General features: G+C 45.3%; 1 protein-coding gene across 1 annotated transcript in view; it reads left to right on the plus strand.

The window, feature by feature from the left end:
- The window catches only part of LOC103810668 (bromodomain and WD repeat-containing protein 3-like), a gene marked incomplete at its 5' end in the record, with an annotated part of 18149 nt that extends 4924 nt beyond the window's left edge, over positions 1-13225 (plus strand). Inside the window, 17 exons of the mRNA XM_009083580.1 lie at positions 171-320; positions 1228-1304; positions 2673-2850; positions 3394-3510; positions 3942-4049; positions 5255-5379; positions 5602-5684; positions 6806-6917; positions 7235-7296; positions 7387-7542; positions 8226-8346; positions 8869-8994; positions 9077-9158; positions 10454-10510; positions 11108-11248; positions 11464-11616; positions 13058-13225. Of these exons, the coding sequence (XP_009081828.1) occupies positions 171-320; positions 1228-1304; positions 2673-2850; positions 3394-3510; positions 3942-4049; positions 5255-5379; positions 5602-5684; positions 6806-6917; positions 7235-7296; positions 7387-7542; positions 8226-8346; positions 8869-8994; positions 9077-9158; positions 10454-10510; positions 11108-11248; positions 11464-11616; positions 13058-13225 (2016 nt within the window). The remainder of the gene's footprint in view (positions 1-170; positions 321-1227; positions 1305-2672; positions 2851-3393; positions 3511-3941; positions 4050-5254; positions 5380-5601; positions 5685-6805; positions 6918-7234; positions 7297-7386; positions 7543-8225; positions 8347-8868; positions 8995-9076; positions 9159-10453; positions 10511-11107; positions 11249-11463; positions 11617-13057) is intronic.
- Positions 13226-13276: the final 51 nt, after the last annotated feature.

The following is a 13276-nucleotide window of genomic DNA, read 5'->3' on the forward strand; positions in this document are numbered from 1 at the left end:
GATGTGGCACTGGATGATGTGGTTTGGGGGTTCCGGCAGTGACAGGTTAATGGTTGGACTCGATGCTCTCGGAGGTCTCCTGCTGCCCTGATGGCTCTGTGGCCTCAGTGAGGTGTGTTCCAGCAGTGGGGTCCCATGTCCCATCTGACTGTCCCTTTGTCCCGTGGCAGAGCGATCACCCAGCGGGTGTGGGCCGCGCGCTGCGGCGGAACCAGCGCCGGCGGCAGCACACGTACCACACGCGCTCCACCATCGAGCACAGCCAGCAGGGAGCCAGCCACCAGCCCTGTGCCCGGGAGGAATCCGACAGCTCCTCAGAGGTCTGACACATCCCACCACCCCCGGTAGCTTCCCTACCCCAATCTGCCAGCAGATGTGCTGAGAGCACTCCCACGTAGGCAGGAACGCTCGGGTCGTTGCTCTCTGGGGTTTGTGATGTTTGGGTAGTATGTTGATCGTGGAGAGCAAAGGATCATTTCTCGATCAATGCCCCTACAGTGCTCCAAAGTAACTTAAAACAGCTCAGGTATTTTTGGAAACCTGAAATATCTTCAAGTCAGTCTGAACTGGGTTGTGGTAACCACGCTGCTATTTTGGGCTTTCATCCAGCACATGGTTTCTAGGTCAGCACTCAGAGTTCACTTTGCAGTGCTCTGATTTCAGCGGCATCTGTAGGCTGCTCTGCGAAGAGATGGAGTATTGGTATTAATCATTGATAGTGGCAAGGGAAGGCCTTTAAGTAGCCCAGATGAAATAGAACTTGTGCTCCTTAAGGAAGAGAGATCTACAAATGCTTTGGAAGTGCATTTAAATGTCCAGAATAGCTAAAAAATTTTGGGCACTTGGCAGTAAAATGTATCAGTCGAACACTGAAATAAGATCTTATTCTATTGTTCTGATAGAATTAAAATTCACATCAGTTTCTGTAAGAATTATATAAACACATAGTATAATATCAAGGCATTGTCTACTTATTATATAGGAATTATATAATCAGAGATTGTAATATTAATTAAGATACAGGAAGAAATTGTCTACTTATTTATGTAGGAGTTAGATAGTGTAGTATTAAGATACAGAAAGAAATTGTGGCCTTAAAGCTAAAGCAGCCCTTAAATGCCAAGTTTTCCTCAGGTGACACAACTTGCTTGCAAAAATGCTAGAAAAATACCATGAAAATAGGATTATATTTTACCCTTAACACAAAGCCTTTTGTTTTAAATGCAGGAAGATGAGACTGTTGGCACCAGTGATGCCTCTATGGATGATCCTGTGGCAGCATGGCAAAGTGAAAGCAGTTCCAGGTAGCTTTATTGGGCTCTCAATTGGGAATAGTATGGAATTGTCAGTAAGACAAGATGATGTGATGCTCTCACTGCAGGTTGGTATGGATTGTTGCACCTTCTGAGTGGGATAAGTACACTTGGAGAGCTTAAATTGGTAACCAACAACACTTGTGGAGTCTGGACAGATAAATACTTTATATATTGAGTGACTAAGTCATTGTAGAAGTTTTTAGAGCAGAATTTAACAGAAAAGAGGGTGAAAATGTCTTGATTTTGAAGACAGCCAATGGAATCCTGGGCTGCAGCCACAGGAGTGTGGCAGCAAGTCAAAAGTGGTGATTCTTTCCCTCTGCTCTCGTGAGACCCACCTGGAATCGTGCACACAGCTCTGGTGTCCTCAGCACAAGAAGGACATGGAAGTGTTGGAGCAAGTGCAGAGGAGGTCACCAAGTTGCTCAGAGGGTTGGAGCATCTCCCCTGTGAGAACAGGCTGAGGGAGTTGGGGCTGTTGAGCCTGGAGAAGAGAAGGTTGTGTGGAGACCTCAGAGCACCTTCCAGGAGCTGAAGGGGCTCCAGGGAAGCTGCAGAGGACTCTGTGTTAGGAGCTGCAGGGACAGGACAAGGAGTAAAGAGGATAAATTGAAGGAGGGAAATTGAGGTGAGATGTTAGGCAGAAGTTTTGCCTGTTCTGGTGGTGAGACACTGTCCCAGGTTGCCCAGGGAGGCTGTGGCTGCCTCAACCCTGGCAGTGTTCACAGCCAGGTTGGCTGAGCCTTGAGCAACCTGCTCTGGTGGGAGGTGTCCCTGCCCAGGGCAGGGGTTGGGGCTGGGTGATCTCTAAGTTCCATTCCAGCCCTTAAATTTTATGATTCTATGATGACTTTTTCCCAGTTCTTCATGAAGCATTTTGTATTGTGCATTTTTTTCTGGTCCTTCAGTCAAGAACAGTTTTCAATGCCCATTTGTAAGGAAATGTTGTGTTTAATTAAGAACTGCTTGAAAAACTCACAGCCAGTTTGTCCTGTCAATCCTGTGTGTTATCACTTGACATTAAAGAAGGCAGAACTGGATTTTTAGGGGAGTTGTTTAGTTTTCTCCATTTTTGATGCATTTTTTGCTTTCTGTTCCTCTGAAGTCAATCCATGGATCAGTGAGATAATGAGTATGAAAATTGGCATCAGCCATAGTTGTGGTTTTGCTGCGAGTTTGTAATTGATAACTCACTGAAATCACAGAAGGCACTTGAGTTTTCCTTAAATCCACAAAAATTCAATGTTAACCCTGACATCTGCTCCACAGAACCAGCAGAGCAGGTTGGGTGTTGGGACCTTTCACTCCACTGTGTGAAAACTGAAGTGCTCTGTTCTGCTTCTTTATTCTCTGCAGTGATTCATCCAGTGAATATTCTGACTGGACAGCAGATGCTGGGATCAATCTGCAGCCTCCCAAGAGACAAACCAGGCAGGCAGCTCGGAAAATCTGTAGTAGTTCTGAAGATGAAAACATGAAGGGAACTAAAGGTTTGGAGCCAAAGCGAAGGAAGCTGAAACAGCCTAGGAAAAAGGTGAGCATTGGTCATTTTGGAGTTTGTTTATGAGTATAAGTTGGTGATCTATAAGTAATCCTCAAGGAATTTGCAGAGACACTGCACTGGATGGGAGTGTTGATCTGCCTGAGGGTAGGAAAGCTCTACAGAGAGAGAGACCTGGACAGACCTGATCAGTGGCTGAGGACAAGTGCATGAGGGTCAGTAAGGCTCAGTGCTGGTCCTGCCCTGGGGACACAACAGCCCATGCAGCTCCAGGTTGGGGCAGGAGTGGGGACAGAGGTGGAGTTGCCATCCCTGGAGGTGTTTCAGAGATGTCTGGATGTGGCACTGGAGGATCTGGTTTAGGGTTTAGTGGTTCCAGCAGTGACAGCACTTAGAGGTCTCCTCCAACCCTGTTGATTCTATGTCTTAATTCCTACTATTTCCTGGAGGTTTGGAAGGTTGACACCAGCATTTCCTTTGCTTCGTATCTCTTACCTGCAGTAATTTCTGGATCATCAGTTATATGTGCCATGGTAATTCCAGCCTGTATCCTAAATTTCCTGCAATGTATTTCAGAAACCAAGTGGGCTGCTGTCCATGGAAGGGGAGCCCAGTGAGGAATGGCTTGCTCCTCAGTGGATCCTGGACACCATCCCTCGCCGCTCGCCCTTCGTCCCTCAGATGGGAGATGAGGTACTTCCTGCAGCACCCTGACATTGCCATGGGCTGATGAGCTTAGTTTGGTCAGAATTCCCATATCAAGCAATGTTTTCAGTGAGTTGTGGTCAAATAGGCTGAGGTTTGCTGCCTCTTATTTTCAGTTCGTTGTTTACAGATGCCAAAGGTACCTTAGGAGTAGCAGTAGGAATTGGTTGTGCATCTTCACCTGCACCTTTCTCAATGATCCCAACTTTAAAGCACATATCAGCCTCAAAGTGGCACTTGCTGTAAATATTTTCAAGGAGAAAAGTGATTTAGAATGAAATAAATAAGAGTTCAGTGTGTTCTGGAAGGATTGAGGCCTCCCTGCTCATACAAATGTCAAATGAACAGGAAGAGAACTATCAGTAGAACAATTTTCTCTTTATATTGATTTTAATCTTCTCTTTTTTTCCCCTTTCAAGATCATCTACTTCAGGCAAGGCCATGAAGCTTATGTGAGAGCAGTGAGGAAAGCAAAAATTTACAGTATTAACATGCAAAAGCAACCATGGAACAAAATGGAACTCAGGGTGAGTTAAAGCCTTCAAAGAGCTGAGTGTCTGTGCAGTGTTCAATGGACATGGAAAACCAGCATGAAAAGCAGGAAGAAAGAGTTACTTCAAAACGTTAATATCAAAGTGGAAACTGTAAATAGGAAAATGAATGTTTTCATTAGCACAAAGTCTTTACATCTGTTCAGTTCCTCATTTTGGACTTGATTCTTGGGTCACTTTCAACCCCCAAATAGAGGTTATTTTCTGCCTCTGGTTCATTTTTCCTAACACTAATCCATTCAGCACTCACCACTCCAAAGCTGTTTGTAGTTCTCTCAACACTCTACAAAGACCTGAACGTTTGGGTTCTATTTCTTGGTTTGAGTTCTGTGGTAGGAAGTTAGAAACGATGGTGTAAACACCTCAGTGTGTGTGCAAGCTCTAGTAAACCCTGGGCCTAGCTAAGCATAGAGCTGTGTGTATTCTTTGAAGTTCTGGGAAGGGCAGGGCCACATCTTACAGCATATTTGTACAAAATCAAAGCATTTCTTGGGTAGGCACCAGGTTTGCATAGTTATGTTGATTTTTCTTTACCCTTTTGCTTTGATCCACTGAGTCTTTAATACACAGTGTTGCCATATTTTTCTTGCTTTACTCCAATTTCCTATCAAGAGAAAAGCACATCCTTGTGCTAATATTCACTTCTGTATATGCCTGTGGTTCATGGATGACACTGATTGCTTTGCTGGAACAATACCCAGTTATTAGTCCTAAGTATTCAGTGATTCCAGCTGTAATTTTCCAAGGCATCATCAGCTGGTAAGGCAAAGGAAATAGCATTCCACTTAGGATGGAGTTTGACAGGACATGAACATAAAGGCTATTGTGGAATTTCTGTTCTAAGAGGAGGAATTTCCTCTTTTCCCCCCTGTGGAAGGCTGAGGGGCCCTGGGTGTGAGGTCAAGAATAACCTTAGTGTGGTTATAACTGTGGGTTTGTTCCTTATAAAGTAATTTGTGGGGATCCTGTTCATAAATCTACCAGGGGAATGAGCATCTTACACCATCTCTGTTTTTCTTTCGGAGGTGAATTTTAGCATATGGAAAAGGAAAATTCATGGGTGAGATTCTGTGCTATAGAGCAGAAATATTTGGGGTTTATTACATGTTTCATACTTGGCCATGGATGGTTTTGTGGTTAGCAAGTTAAAATAATGGTGTTCCTTGCTGATTGCTCACCAGGAACAAGAATTTGTGAAGACTGTAGGAATTAAATATGAAGTTGGGCCTCCTACACTCTGCTGCTTGAAGCTTGCATTCCTGGATCCCATCACAGGCAAAATGACAGGAGAATCCTTTTCCATAAAGTAAGGCACTGGGATGCTCATGACACTCCTCAGGAGATTTTCTTGCAGCTTCTAAGCTTGCTTCCTTCCTCCTCTTCCTCCTCCTCCTCGTTCCCTTTTGCTCCTCCAAGGCCTGATGATGGCACCAATTATTATGTCAAATGCCTGAAATTTGGGGACTGTTTGTGCATGTAAAACTCCATTTCTGGGTAGCAACAACTTGTTTGGTCTTATTTCCTGAAGGTACCATGACATGCCAGATGTTATTGACTTCCTTGTGCTGCATCAGTTTTATAATGAAGCCAAAGAAAGGAACTGGCAAATAGGTGACTAATTTTTTTTCCTCTTTCGTATGTTTTGCAGCTGTTTAATAGGATACAGAGTCTTCATTACATGATGTAAGGGATTATTCCACATATGATACAGTAGAAGTCATTGGAATATATATGGATCATATGTGTATATATATTCCAGTGACCTCTATTATATGATGTGTGGAATATATATATATGTATAATTATAGAGGTCATTGGAAACTTCTGTTTGATGTTTGCTGCAATTGCTGCAGCAGGAAAAAAAAGAGGAATGAGACAAACGGTTCCAAAACCTGTGACAGGAGGAGAATCTCCAGACCCATTGTGATTTGAAGCATGGAGGCAGCTGTGGGTAATTCCTGGGGTTATGTACATCTTCTCTTTAGGGAAAGGACTCAGTTCCTGTGGTGGAAAACATAAGAATTGAAGTAGTGCATTTATGGAAGATGAAGTTGATTCTTCATCTGGGACCTGGGAGTTTGGAGAGACAGGATCAGAACAGCATGGTCAGCAGGACCAGGGAGGTGATTCTGTTCCTGTGCTCTGCACTGGTGAGGCCACACCTTGAATCCTGTACTCAGTTCTGGGCCCTCAGTTCAGGAGGGACACTGAGGTGCTGGAGCAGGTCCAGAGAAGAGCAACGAGGCTGGTGAAGGGACTGGAGCACCAGTGCCATGAGGAGAGGCTGAGGGAGCTGGGGGTGTTCAGCCTGGAGAAGAGGAGGCTCAGGGGAGACCTTCTCACCCTCTGCAACTCCCTGACAGGAGGTTGGAGTCAGGTGGGGGTTGGTCTCTTCTCCCAGGCAACCAGCAGCAGGACAAGAGGGCACAGACTCAAGCTCTGCCAGGAGAGGGTTAGGTTGGATATTAGGAAGAGATTTTTTAGGGAGAGAGTGCTCAGACATTGGAATGTGCTGCCCAGGGAGGTGGTGGATTCACCATCCCTGGAGGTTTTCAAGCTGAGACTGGATGTGGCACTTAGTGCCATGGTCTAGTAACCACGGTAGGGTTGGACTTGATGATCTTGGAGGTCTCTTCCAGCCTGGTTGATTCCATGATTCTGTGTTTGTACAAAGAAGTATTTAGCCACTGTTGATGTTGCTGCTTTGCTGAACTCAGTCTTTGTCCTTGCAGGGGATAGATTTCGCAGTATAATAGATGATGCTTGGTGGTTTGGAACTGTGGAGAGCCAACAACCTTTCCAGGCAGAATATCCTGATAGTTCCTTCCAGTGCTACTCTGTTCAGTGAGTACTTACATGCTCTAGTTCTCTTACACATCTACATACAACTTCAGTGTCCTACTCAAGCACTAGGAGCCCTTTGTCCATTTAAATGCATAACCAACCTCTTTATTTACTTGTTTAATATAGAACATAGTCCTAAAACAACATTTTGGTGTAAGCAGCAGTGTATATATAGGAGATACAAAGGCAAAATAGGGAGTTGGAATGTAGCTAGTGGCAGATCTTGTTCTGAAGAGACACGACCTTAAATCTGGTGAAGAAAAGGTGTATTGTTATGTTTAGCTCTAACTTGTCCTTTTGAATGTGTTTTTTAACAGCTGGGACAATAATGAAAGGGAGAGGATGAGTCCGTGGGACATGGAACCAATCCCAGAAGGAAGTAAGTGTGTTGAATCCATGTCCCTGTGGGGAGACCAAACAGCTTTTTGCCTCTGCTGGGACTCACTGCTGTCGCATTGTTCCTCCTTAGCTGCGTACCCCGAGGAGGTCGGGGCTGGAGTCCCTGTGACTCCAGAGGAGCTGACAGCTCTTCTCTACAAACCCCAGGAAGGAGAATGGGGAGCCCATTCCAGAGATGAAGAATGTGAGCGAGTTATCCAAGGAATTGAGCAACTTCTTTCCCTTGGTATGTTTGTTGAGAGAAGGTGGAAGGACGAAGGGTATCACTGACTGAGAGGAGTGGTGGGAGTTGGTGAGGAGGATTTGAAATGTACTCAACTCAGTCATTGAAAAAAGCCTTTTAAATTTCTTTTTTAAGCTATCTTTCTTTTGTTGTTTTTTCTTCTGGACCTTCACCTGGTTCCTTTCAATGGGAGTTCTCAGTGGGTCATAGCAATGAGCAAAACATTGAAGTAAACTCCTCAAAAACCAACCAAGAAATCCTCACTAAACATCCTCACCCACAGATCACCTTGTGACTGGTTTGTAGCCATTTAATAGCACACTGTGATTTAAATTCTGCCTCTATTTACACCCAGGACATGTCTGTATTCTGACTTTAATATCACTTGTAGTATTCCTGTTGGAAGCACGTGTGCCATGTTGCTTTCAGCAATGCACTTGGCCTCTGGCACACAAATCTCAGGGGTGATACTTCAACTGAAAGTGCTGTTCAAGAGTAGTACCAGATGCTGCAAGAGGGAAGAATCCTGCCCTGTGCGTAATGACATTTCCAGCTGTAGATCTGTGCTGCTTTTGCTGAGTTCTTAGAAAGAAAACCCAGAAACCAGTACAAGGCATTCTGACATATCAACATCCCTTCTGGTGTCTTGTGAGGCAGCTAAATCCTGTTGGTCTTTTGTCTTGCAGACATTTCTAATCCCTTTGCTGTTCCAGTGGACCTTAGTGCCTATCCCATGTATTGCACTGTCGTTGCTTATCCAACTGACCTCACCACCATCAGGAGGAGACTTGAGAACAGGTTTTATAGGTCAGTTGGCTTTGGATTTGTTTCTCATCTACATTTACTGCAGCCCCATGGAGGCCAGTCCGTGTAATGTCCCTTCAGCAGTGTGAGCCAGCAGCAGAAGTTCAGATTCTCTTTGGCCTTGGGCAGAAGTCTTCCCGAGTCATAAATTCTTCCAGCCGTGTGGTTAAGGATATATTCAGCTGGAATATCTGGATGTGGAGTGTTTGTTTAACATCCTGAACTTTACTCTGTGTTATAGGCAGAGCTTATTTGCTTTGTTGCCATCCCTTCTGCCTTTGAAGCAGAGGCTTTCCTTGTGTTGCCAGAAGTGGCTAAATAGTTGCTGTCAACTGGGAATCTCAGGGAGTAAATAACATCCTGCTCTTTGTTTTCCCCTGTGAGAACCACCTGTTTTCCCTCCATCTGAATGACCTGCGCCATCCTTTCACTGAAGAATCCTACTGCACTTAGCAGGAAAATAGCACACATCTCCCTCTCCATCCCTTTCCTTTTATGGGATGTTTTATTTGCTGTGTTTTGCAGGAGAATCTCTGCCCTGATGTGGGAGGTTCGATACATTGAGCACAATGCCAGGACCTTCAACGAGCCAGACAGTCCCATAGTCAAAGCAGCCAAGATTGTCACCGATGTCTTACTGCGCTTCATTGGGTAGGTTTGGCCTTCACAGCCCCAACAGCTCCAGTTTCTGAGGTGTCTGATTGTCCTTTTGACTTTTGTCATTGTCCTGCAGAGATCAGAGCTGTACTGACATACTAGAAATCTATAACAAGGTGAAAGCAGAAGACCTGAGCAGTACTGATGAGGAGGAGGAGGTAAGAGCATTTTCTTGCCTTTGGAAGTTCAGCACATGTGAGAAATATGTTGAGGCTTTATTTTATGGGTGGTTGCAGTGAGTTTTTCAGAGCCTGTTGAGGTTCACCTTTGACAATAAGCTCCTTAAGTAGGTAAAACTGGTTCTTAGAAGTGCCTGTCTTTAATCTGCTCTCAGTACATGGTGCTTTGGTGGTGAGGAAGCACCAATAATTAGGGGAGATGGAGCTGGTAGTCAGGAGGACAGCAGCTCTGCCATTCTCAGGGAGGCAGCAGGGCTGGTTTGCTTATGTAATCCTCTGTCATTTCCTCTCAGTTGTTCCCTGGAGTGAAATCACAGGTAAAAACCAGGTTAGAGATCACTTCCTTGAGCTGCTTCTCTCTCCTTAGACCTTCTCCCTTTAGTGCAGTTCGGAATCACTTTGAAATGTGCTGCAGTTTCTGTCACAAAGAAGTGACCTGTTAGAACTTAAATCACTTGGGTTTTGCTTTCTCAGTGTTACTTTCTGCAGCATGAGGTAGTATAAGGTTTAATGAGGAGGTTTCTTCCCCAGGACATTCTCCATTGGGGCAGTTTGGGGATGTTTAAGTTACACCTGGTGCTTCTTGAGCACCTTTGTGCTGAGGGTTAGTGCTGCTCTCTTGGATTTGTATTGAAACTTGGTGTGTGCAGTGAAATAATTAATTCCTTTTAGAAATCTGAAGGTGTAATAACAGCATCTCCTTTCACAGCCTATTAAAAGATTATTTTGAAGGAAATTAGGGACTTCCCTTGGTTAAATAGCAGTGATTCCATGATTCAATGAAAACCAGAAGGAAAGACTCTCAGAGTCTTTGCAGGAAGTTTCTTGTCTTCTCAAAATCATTAATTTTCAGTTACTGGTAGAAATCTGTGTACAAAATAATTTTTGTTGTCACTTCCATGTTCAGGCTCTGAAAGGAATATTAGACACTGGGAAGGCCCTGCCTGAAACCTGACCAGGCTCAGCACAGCTGCTCAGAGCATGAGCACTGAGGGAGTAGAGATCTGCAAGGCTGAGCCTTAAGGACTGGAAATCAGCCATTCCTGTTTCTCACATGTTTATATATCATTTTTATGGAAGAAAACTTGGAAAAGAGATGAAACAGCTTAGACTGAGTTATGTAAATTCTAGTTTGAAGCAAGTTTCTACTCTGCTTGAGGCACTTACTGCATTTAAATAGTTCAAAATGGTGTTTGGTGTGGGTTTTAACCCTTTCTCCATGGCTGAGGGTGCATCCAGGCCTGCCTGTGTGTGATCATTCCATTTGCCTTTAGGTGGCAGAAGTAGATGTGGATTCAGACGCTCCTGGAACTTCCTCTGGGAAAAGACGAGTGAGTACAATTCCTGCTTTGGCCTTTTGTTTTAAATTTGATTTGAGAAATATCTACAGAAGTCAAATTTAGACTGGCTGGAGCAAGGCTGGAGCTGAAATATTTCATGTCTGTCATAGGTTTGAGTGCTAGATATGAGCAGAACAGCCAGATTTCTCAAGTATGCATAGTGCATGTTGTGTCATCAGCTATGTTTGAATCGTCCTGGATTTATTCTTTTAATTGAGGGTCAGTAAGGCTCAGTGCTGGTCCTGCCCTTGGCACACAACAGCCCATGCAGCTCCAGGCTGGGGGAGAAGTGGGGACAGAGGTGTTGGTCCCAAAGGACCTGGCAGTGCTGGTGGCACAGCTCAGTGGGAGCCAACAGTGTGCACAGGTGGCCAAGGAGGCCAAGGGCATCTTGGCCTGGCTCCAGCAGAGTTCAGGGTTTAGTGGTTCCAGCAGTGACAGGTTAATGGTTGGACTCGATGCTCTTAGAGGTCTCCTCCAACCAGGATGATTCTATGAAATCTGCTTTGAATCAGACCTCTGGGAAATAAGTAGGGACCTAAATTGCACAATGTGAACCCTCTGACCAATGTTTGTGTTTCCCTGCAGGTCAGACGCCGAGTGAAGAGACAGCCCATGAAGGCAAGCCCTGATGCTTGGAAGGAGCAGTGCAAGCAGCTGTTGAACCTCATTTATGAACGAGAGGACTCAGAGCCTTTCAGACAGCCTGTGGATCTCTTCTCCTATCCTGTAAGTTCTGCTTCCACACCCAGAATTCTTCATCTTTTGGCAAAACGTCCATGCTGGCCATGGCTCAATCCTCTCCCCTTATGAGCTGATGTTTTCAGAGAGTTCCTTGCAATGACTCTCACATAGAAATAATGATTCAAGCCATTGGATGGACCCTGAAGTGCTTTCAGTGCTGTAGGATTTGACAGCCTTTGTCATCTTCTGTGCTCTGGCAGGATTATAGAGACATTGTAGACACTCCTATGGACTTCAGCACTGTGAAAGAAACCTTGGAAGCAGGAAACTACACCAGTCCCTTGGAATTCTACAAGGATATTCGCTTAATCTTCTGCAATTCTAAAGCTTACACTCCTAACAAAAAGTCTCGAGTAAGTAGTACATTTTCATGCCTTTTTATTTGGCCTCTCATGAAATAAAACACATGAAATAAGGTCTGAAGCGCAAAGCACTGCTTGGTGTCATAAAAATGAGCAATATACCTCGGTTCTGGGACCTGTAGGTGTGAATTGGCTTTGTTCTGCTTTTTTGTGCTTGACTTAGTGTTTTTGGCAAGGCTTTTGCACACTGTTGCCTTTATTTCTCAGGTGCTAACGTTGCTTTTTCCTGCATGCTCTCAGAGGCAGAAAAAGTGTATTGTATTGGAGCCCTAAGGATATGGCAGGAGGGAGAAAGGACATAAAAATGTTGAGTGTAGATTTTTTTGTATGAACTAGGTAAAATGAGTACTAATGGGATTAGCATGTACACATGGCTGTGTTTGAGCTGTGCTCCTGTCTCAGCTTTTCCCAATATCCTATCTCTGGCAGTGTGAAGCCATTCCCTGTGTCCTGTCCCTCCATCCCTTATCCCAAGTCCCTCTCAGTTCTCAGAGCCCCTTTAGGCACTGGAAGGGGCTCTGAGGTCTCCCTGGAGCTCAGTGTTTTGCTTGAATCCCTTGGAGCTGCATCCCATAGGGATTGTATGCTGAGACACAGAGCCCCAGCCTGGAGCCATCCCAGCCAGCAGCATCCTCAGCTCCACAGGATCCCAGACTGGTCTGGGTTGGAAGGACCTTAAGGATCATCCCATCCCACCCTCTGCCCTGGGCAGGGACACCTCCCACCAGCCCAGGGTGCTCCAAGCCCCATCCAACCTGGCCTGGAACACTCCCAGGGATGGAGCAGCCACAGCTGCTCTGGACAACCTGTGCCAGTGCCTCGGCACCTCACAGGGAAGAGCAAAATATTGGTGAGTTATTAGCACTGCACATTGCCAGGGAAGATCCCTGTGTGTCCAGAGCTGAACAGCCTGTGAGTCAGCTCCCAGATTCCCTTAATAGAGTGGCCCATCAATATCCATTTGCTTAAATACAGGGAAGTGCCTTGGTGAGGTGATCCTTGCTGGAGGGCTGAGCACACAGCTGGGCCACAGCCTCCCTGGGCAATCTGTGCCAGTGTCTCACCACCCTCACAGGGAAAACCTCTGCCTAACATCTAACCTCAATTTCCTTCCTTCAATTTGTGCCCATTGCCCCTTGTCCTGTCCCTGCAGCTCCTAACACAGAGTCCTCTGCAGCTTCCCTGGAGCCCCTTCAGCTCCTGGAAGGTGCTCTGAGGTCTTCACACAACCTTCTCTTCTTCAGGCTGAACAGCCCTAACTCCCTCAGCCTGTCCTCACAGGGGAGATGCTCTAGTCCTCTTATCATCTTTTCTTATTATCTCCATGACTTTTTTTGTGCTGCAAACTTTAGGTATCTTTGTGATTGGTTTTTTCGGCTGATCTTCTAGTTATTCAGCATCTAACAAGCCTGACCATGTTTTCTCCCTCCAGATTTACAGCATGACGCTTCGACTCTCTGCCTTATTTGAAAACCACATGAAGAATATCATCTCTGAGTACAAGTCAGCAATGCAATGCCAGAGGAGGAGAAGGTCACGGTACCGAAAACGGCTGAGGAGCAGCAGCAGTTCCCCCTCAACTAGCAGAGCATCCAGGTAACAGGGACAGTGAGAGTCCAAGTGGCATTTCATAGAATCATCAGGGTTGGAG

This window comes from Acanthisitta chloris, unplaced genomic scaffold, assembly GCF_000695815.1.
Source record: "Acanthisitta chloris isolate BGI_N310 unplaced genomic scaffold, ASM69581v1 scaffold17221, whole genome shotgun sequence".
Taxonomy (NCBI): domain Eukaryota; kingdom Metazoa; phylum Chordata; class Aves; order Passeriformes; family Acanthisittidae; genus Acanthisitta; species Acanthisitta chloris.